The sequence below is a fragment of the Microcaecilia unicolor genome, chromosome 4 (genome assembly GCF_901765095.1).
Source record: "Microcaecilia unicolor chromosome 4, aMicUni1.1, whole genome shotgun sequence".
Classification (NCBI taxonomy): Eukaryota; Metazoa; Chordata; class Amphibia; order Gymnophiona; family Siphonopidae; genus Microcaecilia; species Microcaecilia unicolor.
The window spans coordinates 298,983,997-299,003,697 of NC_044034.1; the positions used below are offsets into that span (position 1 = coordinate 298,983,997).

General features: G+C 42.0%; 1 protein-coding gene across 2 annotated transcripts in view; it reads right to left on the bottom strand.

The window, feature by feature from the left end:
* Positions 1-19,701, bottom strand: part of LOC115469295 (tetraspanin-15-like) — a 376,401-nt gene that overhangs the window by 62,668 nt on the left and 294,032 nt on the right. For both annotated transcript variants that reach the window (XM_030201803.1, XM_030201802.1), the window contains one exon: positions 11,707-11,760. In XM_030201803.1, coding sequence (XP_030057663.1) covers positions 11,707-11,760 — 54 coding nt within the window. The remainder of the gene's footprint in view (positions 1-11,706; positions 11,761-19,701) is intronic.

Here is a 19,701-nt window from a genome sequence, read left to right on the forward strand (position 1 = left end):
ATTTTATATTCATCCTTCCCTATCCGAATTCCTGTTAGTTCTTGGGACTGCCGAATTTTACTCGCTAGGGGTTCCAAGGCCAGTACAAATAACATTGGGGATAAAGGGCAACCCTGGCGCGTGCCCCGGAGCAGTGGGAACGACTGCGACAAGGCGTTGTTTATCAAGATCTGTGCCGTCGGATTCCTGTATAGCGCTCTCGTCCCCCGCAGAAATTCCCCGTAGATGCCGAATTGGGGAAGCACCCAGAAAAGATAGTCCCACAGTATCTTATCAAACGCTTTTTCTGCGTCTAGGCTGACAATAATATTATCTCCCGACTTGCCTCCCTTAGCCTGCAAAGCACTAAGCGCTCTGAGGATGTTTGTGGACGCATATCTCCCCGGCACGAATCCCGTTTGGTCTCCATGCACCAAATGGGGAAGCACCTTCCCCAGCCGAGCGGCCATGATGCTGGCAAACAGCTTAATATCTTGGTTTAGTAAAGATATAGGACGATAAGATCCCAGCACCTCTTTATCGCGCCCCGGCTTCGGCAGCACTATGATGGTGGCATGTGTCAAAGTCCCCGTGGATTGCCCTTCCGTGTACAGTGCCTCACATAGATCACTAAACGGCCCTGCTATTTTTCCTCCTAAAATCTTGTAAAATTCTGGCCCTATCCCGTCAGGTCCCGGCGCTTTGGCTAGTTTTAGCTTTTTAATGGCTGCTTGAATTTCCTCACCCGAGACTCTCTCATTCAACGCGTCTCTTTGGTCTTGAGAAAGTGTCGGGAGCTGAAGATTCTGGAAAAAGGCCTCCCTTTTACTCTCATCACAAGTCCCCTTATCGTACAATGATTTATAAAAATCCACAAACGCTGCCTGTATTTCGTCCTCCCTTTCTAATTTTTGTCCCCCTCTATTTTTAATAGTAGTGATAACATGCTTTGCAGATCTACTACGTACCATGGTTGCTAATAAGCTCCCCGTTTTATTGCTCCACCTATGTAATTTATATTTGTATAGTTGGATATCCCGCACTGCCCTTTTGTTCAACGTCTCGTTGATCAGGACTTTTGTTTCCTTAAAAATGTCCTTTGCCCTCTCATCTCCTCTCATCATCGCTGCCCTAGCGTTCTGCAGTGTTGTAAGCTGGTCAAGGAGCACCCCCTCTCTTATCTTCCTAGTCCTAGCGGTATATTCAATGATTTTGCCCCTCAGTACAGCCTTCCCTGCCTCCCATAGTGCGACCGGATCATTTACAGAGTTCTTGTTATCCTCTATAAAAAACTGCCATTCCTGTTGCAGATAGTCTCTAAATTCTTGCTCCTGGTACAGTGTGGGGTTCATTCGCCAGCCCGCTTTGCTCCTAGCCCCACCCATGGCAACATCCACCCACACCAGACTGTGGTCCGATACCACGGCTATTTCAATCCCCGCCGCCTTGCTCACAGAAAAAAGGCCCTGTGATAATAGGATACAATCCAGCCTTGCCTGACACCCGTGAACAGTGGAGAGGAAAGTATAGTCTCTCTCGTCCGGGTGCAACACCCTCCACACATCCACAAGTCCCAGATCCCTCTGTAGCAACCCTACGCCTCTGTCTTCTGCATCCTTAGGTCTCATCTTTGGTGGATTACAGTCAACTAGAGGATCTGCTGTTATGTTAAAATCCCCTCCCACGATCAGTTTATACTCTTGTAGTGGAACCAGAGCTGCTATTAGTTTGAGAAAGAATTTTTGGGAGTAGACGTTAGGGGCATACACCGAGCATAAAGCCACCTTTGACCCACACAGTATACCCATCCATATCACAAAGCGGCCCTCAGAATCTTGGACCGTCTTGTGGCACGTATAATCTAAGCTTTTACTTAAGAGAATGGCCACTCCCCTCTGCCGATTGTTAAAGGACGAGTAAGCCAGTTCCCCCACCCAGCCTTGTTTCAATTTCAGATGCTCTGTGGCTGACAAGTGAGTTTCCTGTACCAAGAGAACCCCCACTTTTAGTTGTTTACTATATTGCAAGATCTTTTTGCGTTTAATGGGTGAGTGTATTCCATCTGCATTTAGAGAAGCTATACGAATGCTACCCATTTCCCCACACTAGTGTTTTTCTAATACAGTGTGTTCTACCTTTGGTACCCTTCCGGAATGGCATCCCAGCTATGCCACCCCGCAAAGTTAGTCCCCGGTGTATATCTTGTGCCTCCCTTGACCTCTGAACTCCAAAGTGAAAGCTCTGACTCCACTGCCGCATATCCCTGCCCTTTCTCCCAGGTCTCGGTCCTATTTGCCTAATTCCCCTCTCCCCATCCCCTCGCCCCTCCCAACCCGCCCCCCCGTCCCCTCTCCTCTCCCCCCCTTCCCTATGTCCCCATTCAGCCTCTCTTCTCATTCCCAGACTCACATATGCATCCGCTCTTCGTGACATCTCATCCTGTTCCCACCCATCATTCATCCACCTCCTCACGTCCTCACACACCTTCCTTTTGTATCCTGTGATTGAGATTTGAACCCCCTCAACCATCCCCAACTGAAATATGTATCAACTCCCCGCCCCCACCCGCTCCCCTCATATCTACATTTGTTGATTTGGAAAAGTAATTTGCATACCAACATACCAACACTTCAACTTTGAGACCATAGCCCATTCCCAACTTAACTGAGCTGCAAACAAAACCCAAAAAACATAACAGTAAATAATACGGTACCTAGTACAGTTGTAGCATTGCAGCAATTTAAGCCTCATTTTAAGCTTACTGCCTGTATCGGATCACCTTTATGTCGTTCATATATTTCTCCTAGCCGCACTAAGACCAAAGTGCTATTAGTTCCTGGCGGTTAGGCTAAGCTTACGATCCCCTTCAGGACTCTATCGTTGGCCGAATGACTAGCAGTTTCGGTGATCCCTGGCTCCCAGGCCGCTGAAGCTCCGCTCCATGTGCGCAAGGTTTATTCACAAGGTGTCTTAGGCCAGTCTGTCCTCTCAGTGTTCACCGTTCCGCTAAAGCACTGATCCAGTCATCTGCTGAATCTTCCCTGCACACATGCCTCCACATCAAATCGACCGCACTTAGGCCGCTGCTCAATTCAAGGCTTTCCAAGTCCATTGTCTGCTCTGTTGCTCCTCCAGTGAGGTACCTGCTCGAAACAGTTCCTGACTCACTGCTCTCCCTCTGCGATCGCCTCCATGCCTTGCCGCGGCGCTCTCGCCACTCTCTCCAGAAACGCTTGGATTTCCTCTACCTTTGTGTAGGTGACGGTGCGGTTGTCGTGAGTAACTTGCACTTTGGCCGGGTATTGGAATGCGAACTTGATGCCATGCTCAAATAGTTTCGTACAATATGGCGCCATCAGCTTCCTCTGCTCCATGACCCGGAATGAAAAATCTTGGAATAATAAGATCTTTTCCCTTTGTACTCCAGATTGCGTTGTCTCTTATATTGCTCCAGAATTTTAGCTTTATCCGCATAATTTAAATATCTGGCAATGACAACCCTCGGGCGATCTATTCCCTCTCTCCGCATTCCTATGCGATGGATCCTCTCCACCTTACCGGATTCCAGTACAAGGCCCATCTGTTGGGGCAGCCATTTTTCTGCCAGTTCCTTTAGTTCCGAGTCCAGAGCTGATTCAGGGATACCAACAAATCTGACATTGTTGCGTCTTCCCCTATTCTCTTGGTCTTCCACACGGTCGAGCAGTGTGCGCATCTGGGATTCCAGGGTGCTGAGGCGCCCCTCTGCCGCCATTACTTGGTCTTCTTCTGCAGAGATGCGCTCCTCTGCTTGCTGTAGCCTGGCTGCGTGTCCTGCTATGCACTCCTTAATTTCGTCCATGCCGGTGTGCAGTTTGGCTAGTTTGTCATCTAGCAGCTGTGACATATTTTTCAGGGACATTTGGACTATATCCTCGTGCTGCGGAGTGAGGCTCTGACCACGTCCCGGCGAGATCGATGAGGCAAACGGGGATTGCGTCGCCATTTTGTTTTTCGCCACGCTGCTCTTCTTCTTCCCCGATCGCTGCGTCTTTACTGGCATGCCGCTCTGCTCTAGCTCTCTTCTAACCTCACCTCCCGCGCCTCAGCTGATTCAGTGTTCGCGCTGGTCTGTTTTAGAACTGATTAGTTGTCCAACTCTTGCTCCATGGGGGAAAAATTAGGCGAGAAGCGGGGAGCCGAGCTACCAGGCGTCCGCTCAGGTCTCTTGCATCACGTGACCCCCCCAGGGCACCTTTTTATAACCTGGATGTGACTGAAACAGATCTAACTTAGGACACCCTTGTTTTTTGACCTGGACATTTCTTCTCATTTGATTATAGCTATTCGACATCCTAAATTTGGGCCTCCTTGCTGTTTGGATGAACTACAGTGTAGGACATCCACATTTTGCCTCTCACAAATCGAGGTTTGGATGTTTTTGGCAGATGGACCTTTTTTGGAGTATTTTGAGACGACCATCTGCTTTGAAGATGAGCGTCATGTAAGCATCTCTGGGGCAAACAAAAAAAAAATGAGGTTTTACTTAATTCTGTTAGAGCAAACAATTTGTAATACAACAGTTCAAACCCTATCTTTTTACGTGAAAAAATAAAAATGTTACAGAAGTTCAAACATGTAACATTTGCAGACTGCTTAGGGACTCATGACATGAAAAATCAGCCAGACATTCTCTACATTTTGGATCTGCTACTTTTATCACCTTTTCACCCAGACCGTCACATTTAATTTCTAATGGTTAGCATGAACTAATGGGCATTAGCACATGCAGGGTCCATAGGAATAAAATGGGCTTTATGGCAGTTAGTAAAAGACCCCTTTAAAGACTTATTTCAACCTGACACAGAGTGCTGGCTTGAACGGAATGGTTAAGAACTGGCATATAGCATTAAAATATAGCATTACATAGTAACATAGTAAATGACGGCAGATAAAGACCTGAAAGGTCCATCTAGTTTGCCCAACAGTCACACTCATTATCAAGTCATGATTAAACCAGCAATGAATGTGATATAAAATACTTGATCATTGTCTCTCTTGGTATTTCTGGGACATAGACCATGGAAGTCCGCCAGGCCCTGTCCTTGGGTTGCAGCTACTGAAGCTGCCGTCGAAGGTCACTCCAGCCTATCCAAATCCATTTCATTATTTGTGGGACACAGACCGTAAAAGTCTGCTCAGCACTGTCCTCATGTTCCAAATTAGTGGAGTATCCACTGAAGTCCTTTCCAGTCCATCCTAAACCAGACTGCCATATATGGGACCCAGATCGTACAAGCTTGCCCAGCACCAGCCTTAGTTCTTCATGCCAGAGTTGCCATCTAAGTGCTACTCAACAAGCAAACACACATGCAACCATTTAAGTTTTGTTTTATTTTTTTATATACCATTTTCTAATTAGTGATCCTCTGTGTTTATCCTACACCTTTTTGAATTTTATCATTGGTTTTTTTTCTCCACCACCACCTCCCTCGGGAGGGCATTCCAGGTATCAACCACTCTCTCCGTGGAAAACAATTTCCTGCCATTACTCCTAAGACTATCACCCCACAACCTCAATTCATGTTCTCTAGTTTTACTGTTTTCACTTCTCTGGAAAATATTTGTTTCTGTATTGATACCTTTTTCAAGTATTTAAACATCTGTATCATATCTCCCCTGCCCCTTCACTCCTCTACAGTATACATATTCAGGTCTTCCAGTCTCTTCTCTTACATTTTTTGGTGCAAGCCCCATACCATTTTTGTCTTCTTCCTCTGGACTGCTTCAAGTCTTTTTACATCCTTAGCCAAGATATGGCCTCCAAAACTGAGCACAATACTAGAAGTGGGGCCTCACCAGTGACTTGTACAGAGGCATCAACACCTCCTTTCTTCTAATGTTTACACCTCTCTCTATACAGCCAGCATCCTTCTGGCTACGACCACTGCCTTGTCACATTATTATCTGAGGATCTGAAGGCAATGAAACAATCACCCCCAGGTCCCTTTCCTTGTCTGTGAATATCAGCCTCTCAACTAGCACATACGGCTCCCTTGAATTTCTACCCCCTAAGTGCATCATTCTGAACTTCTTTGCACTGAATTTTAATTGTCAAACATTAGACCATTCTTCTAACTTTTGCAGATCCTTTTTCATGTTTTCCACTCCCTCCGGGGCACCCATTCTGCTACAAATCTTGGTATCATCCACAAAAAGGCAAACCTTACCTTCTAACCCTTTGGCAATGTCACTCAGAAATATACTGAACAGAATTCGCCCCAGCACCGATCCGTGAGGCACGCCACTACTCACCTTTCTTCTTCCAAGGTGAATTCCATTAACCACCACCCTCTGGTGTCTATCAACCAGTTCCTAATCCAGTTCATCACTTTGGGTCCTAACTTTAGCCTGTCTATTCAAGAGCCTCCTATGAGAATCATGACAAAGACTTTGCTGAAATTTAAGTAGATAAAATCTAGTTTACATCCTTGATCCAATTCTCTGGTCACCCAGTTAAAGAATTCAATCAGATTCATTTGGCACGACTTATCTTTGGTAAAACCATGTTGTCTCGGATCTTGTAATCTATTGAATTCCAAGAAATTCACTATCCTTTCCTTCAGCAACGCTTCCATTACTTTTCCAATATCCAAAGTGAGTCTTACCAGCCTATAGTTTTCAGCTTCTTCTCTGTCACTACTTTTGTGAACAGGGACCACATCTGCTCTTCTCCGATCCCATGAAACCTCTCCCATCTCCAAGGATTTATTAAACAAATTTTTAAGAGGACCCACCAGAACCTCTCTGAGCTTCTTCAGTATCCTGGGATAGATCCTGTCCGGTCCCATGGCGTTGTCCATCTTCAAATTTTCAAGTTGTTCATAAACACTTTCTTCCGTGAACAGTGCTATATCCACTCCATTCTCATATGTACCTTTGCCAGCCAATCATGGTCCTTCTCCATGATGTTCTTCCGTGAATACAGAACAGAAATATTTGTTTAGCACATTTGCTTTTTCCTCATCATTCTCCATATAGTGGTTCACAGCATCTTTCAATTTCACAATTCCATTTTTAGCCTTCCTCCTTTCACTAATACACCTGAAAAAATTCTTGTCTATCCTCCTCACATTTCTAGCCATTTGTTCTTCTGCTTGTGCTTCTTCTTCAATTACATTAGCTACCGATCTCTTTCAGGCCATGATTCAAGATTTTTATTTATTGCATTTGTATCCCACATTTTCCCACCTCTTTGCAGGCTCAATGTGGCTCACAATACATCATGAATAGTGGAAATATATAAGAAAATAGACATTTAGTATTGCAAAAAGATCTTGGGTGACATGATAATGATAAAGCGTGATAGTAATATAACAAGCAAATATCGTAAGGCAGTTCTGGATATATCTTTGCTCACAAAGGGCTTCTTTTATAAACCCACACTAGCGATTCCTGATTGGTAAATCAGAGGAAGCTCATTCAATTCCTATGAGCTTCCTCTTAATCGCTATCTATCTGTGGCTTTGTAAAAGAGTTCCTAAGTTCTCTCTACTGGTGCTCTTTCCTATCTTTCTTTCCGTTATCATCTCCTATGCACCCGCCCGTTCACTCCATTCCCTTGATGCACACCGTTTAGTTCTCCCCTCCCTGAAGTTTGCTCATTATGATTCTGCTTGTTCCACTGCTTTCTTTTTCTGTGCCTCAAACTTTGGATTGACCTTCCCCCTTCTCTTAGGTCTGAACTATTTCTCCCCCGACTTAAAGCTCTTTAGATTAGTTTTTAATGTTTCTTTAAAAAATCCCATCAGCCTGCCTGGCAACTCAGTACTCAGGTTGTTTTGTTTTTAATTTGTTTTTTTTATGAATGTGTACTCTGTATGTTGAATTTTTTTCCTATTGCCATTTGTAGTTCATTTCTTTGATTTTACTATTTTATTTTGATACTGTACACTGCTTTGAACTCTTTTGTAAAGACGGTATATTAAGAAACAAATTAACATAAACATATTTCTCTTGGCTTCTTTTAGTTTCATCTGGTATTCCTCTCTGTGCTCCTCTTCTTGGGTTTTTCTGTATTTCATGATGGTCAACTCTTTTGCCTTTATTTTCTCAGCCACTTCCTTGGAGAACCATATTGGTTTCCTTTTTCTCTTGCTTTTATTTACTCTCCTCAAGTAAAGGTCAGTGACCATATTTAGAGCTCCTTTTATCCTGGAACACTGTCTTTCCACTTCTCATATGTCCTCCCATCCCATCCCTTCAGCTCTTTCTTCAGTTACTTCCCCATTTTACTAAAGTCAGCATGTTTGAAATCCAGGACTTTTGAGTGGCTGACCTCCGCTTTAGCTGTGTAGCTGTTATAGCAAACTCTTGAAGGGATATAATAACTTTCAAATTACATGTTTTCTGTGAAGTTTCAGGATTCTCTTTTTAGGATTTCGTGCACAGCTCTTTGCAAGCCAATATTGTCTGCGATGAGACTTGGCAAAAATAACTTAAGAATGATCAATGCTTCTCTGCCAGGGCACCATTTTCCTCTCACCTGCTAGTTTCATGTAAAATATCTTTTCAATCCTTTGCTAGATATCTTTAACTCTGAACATCAAACCTGGGGGGAAGAATGACTCACAGAATAATTTAGTCTGCTAAGTTGCTGATGCTGAATGGTTATATTAATATACCCAACAAAATGTCATCCAGATGAAACAGAATAGCCTAAAGCTGAAATCTCAAAACCTCAGGGCCCTTTAAATGAATACAGGTCCTATTAATGATACTATTTCATATCAATGGTTCCATAAACGCTGGAAAGCTACTGTAAAAATAAACAAACTTGCTTCAAAAGCATAAAAAATAGAGAACAAGACCAGAATTTATCTCATCTTAAAAAATTATCAAAAAATATCCATGGCCAAAAAAACTCCATAAATCAAACAGCAAGCAGCAACAGTTCCAGAATGGAGTCAACAAACCCCAAAATGTTGAAACTTCAAAAATAATGATTATCAAAAAACAAAACACAAAATGTTGGGTGATCTCAATGTATGCTTTAGAACAGTGGTTCTCAACCCAGTCTTTGGGGCACACTGAGCCAAGTCAGGCTTTCAAGATTCCCACAATTAATATCTATTTATTTATTTATTTCCAAAACTTGCTATACCATTCTAACTGACCGGCAGAGCAGAGCAGAGCTGTGTACAGCCTAAAATAAAGAGAAAAAACAACTCCATTAAGGCATAGGAAAGCATCACAATCACACTAAGGGTTAAGAAAAAGAACTCCATTTCAACATAGGAAAGGATAACAATCACACAAAAATCAGCTAAGAGAAAGATGTAAAGGTGGGCAGAGAGGGAACACATAAGGGTAGGATAACAGAGGAATGTAAGGCTGGTGCTTATCAGTTAGACAATCTCACCAAGAGCCTGTTGAAAGAGCCAGGTTTTAATTTGGCTTTAAAAAAAGCACGTTTGAGGGGAGAGAAAGAAAAATGCCCTGTGCCGTGTGGATTCTAAGTAAGCTAACCTTGGACTAGTAACACCAGCCGATGGTCATTTAATGACCGAAGGGTCCCAGTAGGGCAATAGGGAATGGTCAAGCAAGAAGATACTTAGGAACACCCAGTCTGAAAAGCCTTAAAGTAAGTAATGCAACTTTAAGGCTCGTTGAAACTGGTGTTCTTGATGAGATAGATTTACATGAACTCTGTGCATTGAATGCAAATTTCTCTCATGTCTATTCATTACGGATATCCTGAAAGTCTTCTGGCTGGGTGTGCCCAAAGACTGGATTGAGAACCACTGCTTTAGAAGGAGGGCAAATGTACAGTAGTCTATCATTCTGAGATCAGAGCACATACAGAAGCATGGAGATTCTGATTGTTAAAGGGAGGAGCCGGCTGCCCAGTGCACAGAAATTGTCTACTGTAGATACTGTATTATGTAACCAAATCACATCAACATCTAGTTCAATACAGTAAAGCCTCCAGCTGCCTCAGAGAAAGCATAATACCATGCTTGGTCCTTGTCACCTGTCCTTTCTAAGATCAATGCAAAGAGATAAATCACTTGTAACAGTATCCTCGATCCAGAAGATTATTATCTCAAAAGTAATTTCCTGTTCTTGTCAACAGATTATTAATGTACATTGTTCTTCAAATTTCCCATTTTCTGTTTCATTCTCTTCTGCTGAACTGTAAAGGTGTCCTGTAAGAGCTCTGCCTCTCCTTGGATGCCAGTGCATCTGCTTGGTGATAACCAGTCATGTTTATACCTGTCTATAGGTGTAGGCCAGACAGACGTATTAACTGTTTGTGGTATCCATTACTGTACATGACAGCATACCACTAGAGAACAGGTACAATGCACCACCACCATACCTTCAACAGACAGGTCCAGTGACAAGTGAACAATACACTGCAACAGAGAGGAAATTAAGAATCCTCTTAATGCTAGCCAACTCGCAGGCCAGCTGGCATCTCCAACTTTTTGCCCTTCATAAGAGCATTTCACCTGGCTGTATGAATTGCTGTTTGCTGCCGTAGACTGCTAAAGACAAGAAAACTTTTAAAAATGTATAGAGGGGGAATGTCAACAGACTTTTAAAAATTTACAAGGGGAGATGCCTGGTCATCAGCTGGAGAGGGAACAGGCGAGAGAGGTGCTAGACTATTTGTGAGGGTGGGGAGGGGGGAAGAGAAGGTAAATGCTGGACTATTTGTTAGGTGGGGGGGGGGAACAGAATGTAAATGCTGGACTATTCGTGAGGGCAAGGGGGAAAGAAAAGGTACATTCTGAACTATTTGTGTGGTGGAGGGAAGAGAAGGTAAATGCTGAACAATTTGTGGAGGAAGGGGGAGAAGGTAAAATGCTGGACTACATGTGGGAGTGGGGGTGCAGCAGGGGGAAGAAGGTAAAATGCTGGACCATGTGTGGGTGTGGAGGTATGGTAGAAAGTAAAATGCTGGACCATGTATGGGGTTGTGCCTTGACAGTTTTATAGCTGTGCTAAGTGTTCTGTGAGACAATAAAGGTTGAAAATCTCTGCTCTTTTCTAATAACTAGGACTTCTATTCTTAGGTGCTGGTTTTGTAGGTGCTGAATGAACAAGCTCCTTCACTGTGTACTGGGATGTCCATTTGTGTTGCATGTTGCACCCTTAATCATTTTGAAAACTTGGATTCTATGATTTTGTCAACCTCTCTTTGGAAGTCTACTACAGCAAAAGTAAGAGGGATGGAAGCAAGAGCCGTGCACATGGATTTCCAGGGTATTTTTTTAACCTCCTTAAGCCTGGTTGTTGGGGAATTTAATACTGTAATGGAAACACAGTACTGATGTATTTAGATGGTTTCTTTTTGGAAGAAGGAATTGGAAACTGTGATCAGAGGCGTAGCTAGGTGGGGTGCCAGGGGAGTAACCGCTCCCCCAAATGGACTTCAGATGGTGATGGCGCCTATTTTGCAGACAGTTTGTTACATCTATGAAGTGCAGGCATGTGCCTCTCTGCTCCCCCTGGCATCACAACCTGGCTACGCTTCTGTCTGTGATATGCTGTTTCCACTTCACTTTCTTGGAAGGTCTTTTGACAAATTTTCTTTGTAGCCTAATCATGGTAGAATTTGGAAGTTGATTATTAGTTTCTATCCCATTCACCAACTTTTTAAAAAGACAAATTGCATAGCTGATTTTCAGTGAACACCTGTTCCCAAATATAACTACCACACAAGGGAAAATGTGTTATTACCTCTTTATTAAGTGTCTTGTATCCACACAATGTATTTCTCACTTCTCCAGGGACCTGTGAAATACAGAAATAATTTCAGATTTGCAGTGTGATTTAGATCAAATCAGTAGGACATGAAAAAAAACAACAACATATATATTAGGGCTGTACATCGATTAAAAATGTTTAATTGCACAATTAATCATGATTAAAATTTTTAATCACACAATTGCATAAAGGGTCCTCCTCACATTTCCTCCTGTACAGTGCAAAATAGAGTCAGCAATTGTAAATTCTCAAAACTGACATATTTCAATTACTAAACTGAACATACAATCATTTTTCTTACATTTGCTGTCTGGTGATTTTATTTTTCTAATCACTTGTTCACAGCTTTTGGTTCTGCTTTCCTCTCTCTGTGCTCTGAACTCTGTTTCCATGGTATCCTATCCATTCATTATTTCTTTTTCTCTTCTTCACTTCTTGCCCTATATTCATCTTTCAAGTTCAACTTTCTCCCATTTTTCTTCCTCCTGAAATCTGTGTAGTTTTCATCTATTCTCTTCCCTTCACCTCCCCTCCATGAGCACCGTCTTCCTCTCACTCTTCCCTTCCCCTCCCCTTCAAGAGCACCACTTTCCTTCCCCTCTCCTCCACGAGCACCATCTCCTCTATTCTTTCTTCCCTTCCCTTTCCCTCCATGGGCACAATCTCCTCTCCTTTCCACTCCCCTCCATCTATGGACACAATCTCTCTTTTTCTTCCCTTCTTCTCTCCTCCTCTCAATGGGCACCATCTCCTTTCTTCCCTTCCCCTCTTCAGCCATCCCCTTCCCCCCTCCAAGGGCACCATCTCTTCCCTTCTCTTCTCCTCCTGTCCCCTCCCTTCCAAGGGCACCATCTCCCTTGTTTGTTTATCCCATTCCCTATTTCAGATCCTGGCATCTTTGCCTGGCCTGGCTGCATCTCCCCTCCCCTTTGCCTGCACTCTGGTACCTCACACTCTCCTTCTCCCCACCCCCCACCCCCACAGTCTCTGTTTTCTCCCATGGTTCCCAGCATCTTTCTCTGCCTCTCCTCTCCCCCTGCACTCAGGCATCTGACTCTCCCCAATCCTCCATGCTTGCCTTTACTGTCTGCAACACTAGACACATGCTTCTCTGAAGCCAGAAGCCCACCCTCTATAATGTCCCACCGACAGAAAACACGAAATTATGTCAGAGGAGGCGGGAGCTACAGAGGGAGGGCTCCCAGCTCAAGAGAAGCAGCGTGCGTGTGTCTAGTGCTCCACACGTCCTTGGTGCTGCAGATAGTAAAGGCAAGGGGGGGGAAGGAGAAATCAGAGAATGTGCGTGTGGGAGGAGGTGGGGTGGCGGTGGCGGCGGAAACAGAAGAAGGAGAAAGCTGAAAGAAGAGGACAAAGAGAGAGACGGAGAGAGACACCTGTAGCGGGGCAAGGAGCAGGGAGTGTAATGTGATTAACACATTAAAATTATTAACGTGAGTTAAAATTTTAACACATTAATCACATTAGAAAACATTTTAAATGTGCATCCCTAAAAATATATATATCTATAAAGGGAGAGGGACGGAGAGAGAGAATGAGATTCTTTCTGAAAGCGATCAGCTCCACGGATTGCCACTGGAATGAAAGTTTCAACATCTGGCACAAGTTGAGATTAAACAAAAGCCATTGCTGTTACCAGCTCATAACTATCTGGTAATTCATGTGAAATAAGACAGTAGTTTCAGAATGTTATTCATGGGCATGTACCCACATGACTTCAGGCACCATTAATTAGTATTGTATCAAACTGACTAAGAAAATGAGCATGGACGCTGACCTCTCACACATCAAGAGACAATCTCTTCAAGGATGGTCCTGAGAAAGGTCATCAAAATGGTGTTAGGTCTGGGTCAAAAGCCTCATGAGATGAGACTGAAGGATTTCAATATGCATACCCTAGAAGGGGAACACAAACATTTAATGGGGCTTCTTTTTTTTAGGTACAGTAAAGTCTCGATTATTGATGTAAATGGGACTGACCCGTTGTCAGATAAATGTAAAGTCAGATGCTACACAAACTCCTTAAACAATAAACAAAGGCTGTAAAAGCAGGGCCCTGAGTCTGAAACAAATTGTCTGAGGTGTGAAACTTTCCTCTGTGCTACTCAGGAAAACAGGAAGAGACACGATGACATCACGGGGGGGGGGGGGGGGGGTCTGTCGGATATGACGGATGGTCGGATTAGGTCGGATAACTATGGGACTGGTATTTAGCAAGTGGCAGTGAGCATCTTTTTCAGCTGCCACTGGAGTTATTCCCAGGTGTTCTATGTCAGGTATGTTCAAGCATCAGCACTAAATATCTGAGTTTATGCAGCCGGCTATCTCTTATGTGGTAAAGTGCGATATCGCATAAATGACACTGCATAAAGACAGGACTGACTTTTATGTGGCCTGATTTAACCGCTAAACTTAGGCGGTTAAGTGCTGTATATCGTGCTGAGTCCATCCATGGAACCCTCACAAAATACCTGGCTTTGAGTTTAGCAGTCTGTGGTGATATTCAGCAGTACTAACTGGTTAAGTGCCACTTAATATCAGTGGATAGCACCAAACAAGCAATTTAACCAGCCCCAGGAAACATTTCTGGCTGGAGAAATTGCTTTGAATACTAACCCCTGTAAATTTAGGTTATTTATTTTCCACCTAATTAGGGTTTCTGACAGTACATAAAGAAAAATAAATTAAGTGTTTATCGGTGAATTCATGGCGCAGGTGCCATTTTGCGGTTGAATCAAATATTTATGAAGTTGAGGAGCTGTTAGCACAGAAAAGGTACAAAAGCAGAGTGGAGGATCTAAGACTGGCACTAGAAGGAGTGAGACAGTACTAGGGGAAGTGGTCTCTTCCCAGTGTTTATCCAATACACACTTTTTTCCCATTGGGGGAGGGGGTGGTTATGCTTTATCAGTGTTTATTGGTTAAAATGTAAAATCAGAAGATATAATATGTTATTTATTTACCGTCTTTTTGAAAGAATTCATGTAAGGTAATGTACAAAAGTATGGCATAGTATACTACTTACAATGTCAACACAATAAGTAATAGAACATTTTAATATACATCATTTGCACTGGAAAGCAAGTTATAGAACAAGGGAGTGCCAATAGAGTAGACTCAGGAGCAAAGTAAGGAAGAATTATTTTTACGAAGAGGATGGTGGACATTTGGAATGTTTTTCTGGAGGAGGTATAGATAGAAATATGTTCTTGGAATAAAAAAAAAAACCCCAGTAGAATAAACAAAGAGAATCCCTGAAGAAAAGAGAGTAAAAAAGCACTGGGAAACTTGAATGGAAGCTTTGTGCTTCTTGGCAGTTACAACTTTCAACATCAGTTGGTAAGACTGTATTGGGGGTGCTAAAGAGCACTGGGGTAAAATTTAGATTTAATATTCACCTTTCCAAATCCAAGCTCAAAACAAGTTATATTCAGGTAGTGTTAAGTATTTCTCTGCTCAGTCTAAGACCCTTATTTATGAACTTATGTTACCAAGTTAATGCACTCTAAGTGTCTATTTATTAATCAGGTCCCAATGAGAAGGGTTTGTGTTAATGTGTGTTGTCATGTTAATGCAGGTTAGTAAATGAGGGCTTTAGTCTGTATCTGAAACTATGAAAGTTAAAAAGTTTGCCCAAGATCACAAGGAGCATCTGTGGAGGAAATATTTTTTCACTCAACGAACAGTTAAGCTCTGGAACTCTTTGCCGGAGGATGTGGTAACAGCGGTTAGCGTATCTGGGTTTAAAAAAAAAGTTTGGACAAATTCCTGGAGGAAAAGTCCATAGTTTACTATTGAGACAGACATGGGGAAACCACTGCTTGCCCTGGAATTGGTAGCATGGAAAGTTGCTACTATTTGGGTTTCTGCCAGGTACTTGTGACCTGAATTGGCCACTATTGGAAACAGGATACTGGATTAGATTGACTATTGGTCTGACCCAGTATGGCTATTCTTATGAGAACTGAGATTTGCTCTAACCACCAGACTCCTTCACTCCTCTCCATGAAGCATTGCTTATAACCATAAATGACACTGGTTCCTCAAGTTCTAAGAGGGCCTGGGTGGTATGCATGTAGGGACCACGGTTAAAACCCAAACGTCAATAACTGCGGAGAAGCTGAATCTTTTAGATTACAGCATTACTTGATCATGGGAAGAGAAGGGACCCTTTGTTAATAGCCTGGGTATCAGTTTTGTAGAGGCAAAGTTGAAGAAGGCAGGGCCTCAAATAACCTACTAGCAAAGACTGTGGAGGCCATTACTTTTCAGATTTACAGCATGATCAGGAAAAATATGGAAGGTGATGGTGAGAGGTTCAGAGGGATTTTGTGCTGGGTTGCATAAAAGATTTTGTATGTGATTCTACCTAAACTGGAGGAATAGATGAACCATTTTGGCCTTTGGTTGCCATGATTTACTAAGTTATATTGAAAAAGGTGTCAGGTTAGCAGTGACAGATGAGTGTGCTTAATGAGAAGCTTCTACTGCCCATGCTAGACCACATCAGCAGATAAATGGAGGACTTTGAACTTGGCTTTTTTTCACCAGCAGTGAATTTTGGAACCGACCTTGAAGAACAGGCTCTCTAATTTGGATCAGATCTTGATGCTCTTCTTTCTTAACCCAGGGAAATGCACTTGATATTACCTAAATACTTTTCAGATACGCTTCAGATTTAATCAAATCTCTTCTACCTCTAGTTGTTTGCAATCACAGCGGAAATTTGTTTTACAGCCTATATGAAGTCAGTAGCTGAATGATGTTGTCACAGTGCAGCAGAAAGGAAAGTTTTAGGGTTTTTTCAGTAGAACCAGGAAACCCTAATTACCTTTTGAAGTTTTCTGGTTATAACTAAAAATCAGAACCCCTATATATAATCCTTCCACCATCATAACTGGCCTCTTAACTACCCATCACCACCAGCTAAATTCATCACACATATTCTTAGCTCCTTTTACCATTGCCTTTGTAATGTAATACCTAATTTGGGGCAAACTTTAAATGTGAACAATGATGATGTTGAAAGGTTAAAATCCAGATAGTCCACCATCAAAGTTAATGAATATTTCTAAGAAATTTCTGAACTTCTTGTAACCTTTTCATGCACATAATAAGTACTATACACACACACACACACACATATTACAAGTATATAGCCAAACTATGACCGGCAAGAACATAAGCATTGCCATACTAGGACAGACCAGAGGTCTTTCAAGCCCAGTATCCTGTTTCCAACAGTGGCCAATCCAGGTCCAAGTAGTTAGCAAGATCCCAAAAGAGTAAAAACAGATTTTATGCTGCTTATCCCAGAAATAAGTAGTGGATTTTTCCCAAGTCCATTTAAGAAATGATCCAAACCTTTTTTTAGACCCTGCCAAGGTAACTGCTTTTACTAAATTCACTGGCAACAAATTCCAGAGTTTAATTACCCATTAAATGAAGAAATATTTTCTCCAATTTATTTTGAATTTACTTCTTAACAGCGTAATTGCATGATCCCTCATGCTGAATAAAAGTGAGGTGAAATCCATGATGGCCTAATAAGTTTTTCTGTAAAGTTAACAGCCAGAATGTAAACAGAGTCACAACAAACCTGTTCTGCCTGTCTTCCTGTGGTTATGTGGGAAACCTCAATGAAGACACAATATTGCAGGTTCATCTTCTCACGCTAATCAGCCACTGGCCTGGAATGGTATCAGCGGACTGGGGTAAAACCTCTGTCTGTCTGAGATACTAAACCATGTTCTGGATGACTACACAACAGCTGCATGTCAAATGAGGCAGCCTGCTGAAACTAGGTATTGCTCTCTGGGGGCAATGTCTCCAAATAGGTTAGTTGTGCACTTATGACAGTAATGACTCTCATTCTTAGCCAGGGTATGTGGAGTATGATCTCAATCTCTCAGATTTACTAATGCTCACATTTCCTGAATTTTGCAAAAGGAGAGCTTTGTTCTGGAGTTCCTAGGATGCCATATGAATAAGCAACCTATCCAAGTGTTCTTGGAAATACATTTTAATCAAGGCTGTAACACCCAAACTGATGGGAAATATTTCTACACTGTGTCCGGAAAAAAAGTGAGCCTCCTAAACATTCTGCAAGAACTTCGAACCTGCACCAAATGAATTAAAAATTTTACATGCACAAAGTGACATCTATTTGCATCACTGATGCCAAATTACATAAGAATCCTTGTCCCATTTAAGAGACTTTTATTTTTTTTACAAACTGCTGTTACAAATCTCAGTTTCTGACATGACTTAATTAATTACATGCTTGCTGATGTCATACGTGATATCGTTGCGCATTGATAAAAAAAATGTTGTGAAAAGAAGATCGAGATAATTAGAGTCTAGATCTCAATCCAATGGACTGCCAGATTTGGGGGATTTTGCAGGAGCGAGTTTAACGCTGCCAGATCTGTGATGTCAGCCATCTGAAAGAACGACTGATTGAAGAGTGGCGCCACGTTGATCACAGTATCATTGAAAGAGCAGTGAACCAGTGGTGGGATCAACTGCGTAAATGTATTCATGCAAAAGGGAAACACTTTGAACATCAGATTCAAACATTCAGACTGTTCAGGTTTACATTAACTATGTTAGAAATTCTAACCTTTGGGTAGGGTTATTTAAAATTTGACATCTCAGTAATATTAAGGTGGATATCTACAAGACCAAACAACATTGTCTGAAATAGGTGTCACTTTGTGTACATAAAATTTTATTAATTTGGTGCAGGTTTGCGGTCTTTATTGCAAAATATTTAAGGGCCTCACTTTTTTCTGCACACAATGTATATCCTTCTGCCATACCCTATATGGATGAGCTTGTAGTTTTTTCTTCCTGTTATTTATTTATTATTTTTTTAGAGATGGAAAGGTAAAGTGAGTTACTTAAGGCAACATGAGAGAGCAGTGAACAAATTCAAAAGATTCAAAGCCCCAGTAACTCGAAGCTTGTGTGTTGGCCATGACACCACCCCCGCCTTTCTCAAGATAGGGCTATGTAACATAGTAGATGACGGCAGAAAAAGACCTGCATGGTCCATCCAGTCTGCCCAAGACAAACTCATATGTGTATACCTTACCTTGAATTTGTACCTGTCCTTTTCAGGGCACAGACCATATAAGACCATATAGGGCTATGGTCCTTTTACACCTGCAGCCTTCTATTTATTTATTTATTTATTTATTGCATTTGTATCCCACATTTTCCCACCTCTTTGCAGGCTCAATGTGGCTTACATTACATCATGAATAGTGGAAATACATTAGAAAATAGATATTTAGTATTGCATAAGGATCTTGGGTAACATGATAATGATAAAGCATGATAGTAGTATAACAAGCAAGTATCGTAAGGCAAATCTAGGCATCTTAGTCCCATCTTCTTCGGAATCATTAGAGATCCCAGGGCTCTTTTAAAAAGAGTAAATATGGTAGAGAAAAAACAGAGCATGATCAAAATCTGGGTGGAAGAAAGGGGAAAGCAGAATATAGACAGAAGTAGTGCAGAACAGTTGCCAGCCTTAATATTAAAGACAGCACTGGATGATGGGTGTTAATCCCTATGGCATTGTTATATTCTAATTGTGGTTATGCAATTTTTAAGCATCTCAAAATTCTCTGGCAGAAAGAAAGAAAATGTTTGTAAAAGCCTACATCATTTATTAATACAGTTCTTAGGATGAAAGCAAGTCAAATACATACAAAATAATGTTCTGTGCATCCCTACATCCTGTTTTTCATCATTTTGAGTTGATTTCTCTCCCTTGTTTAGGGAAAAATATACTGGCTCACAATTAAGCTGAACATCTTGTTCTGAGATGCTTCAGAATGCAGAAGATTATAATAGCTAAATATCTTAGGAATGAGCTTACAATAGGACGTAAAAGCCTTTGAATTACCCAACGCACACAAGATGAAAAGCAAAACCAAGCCC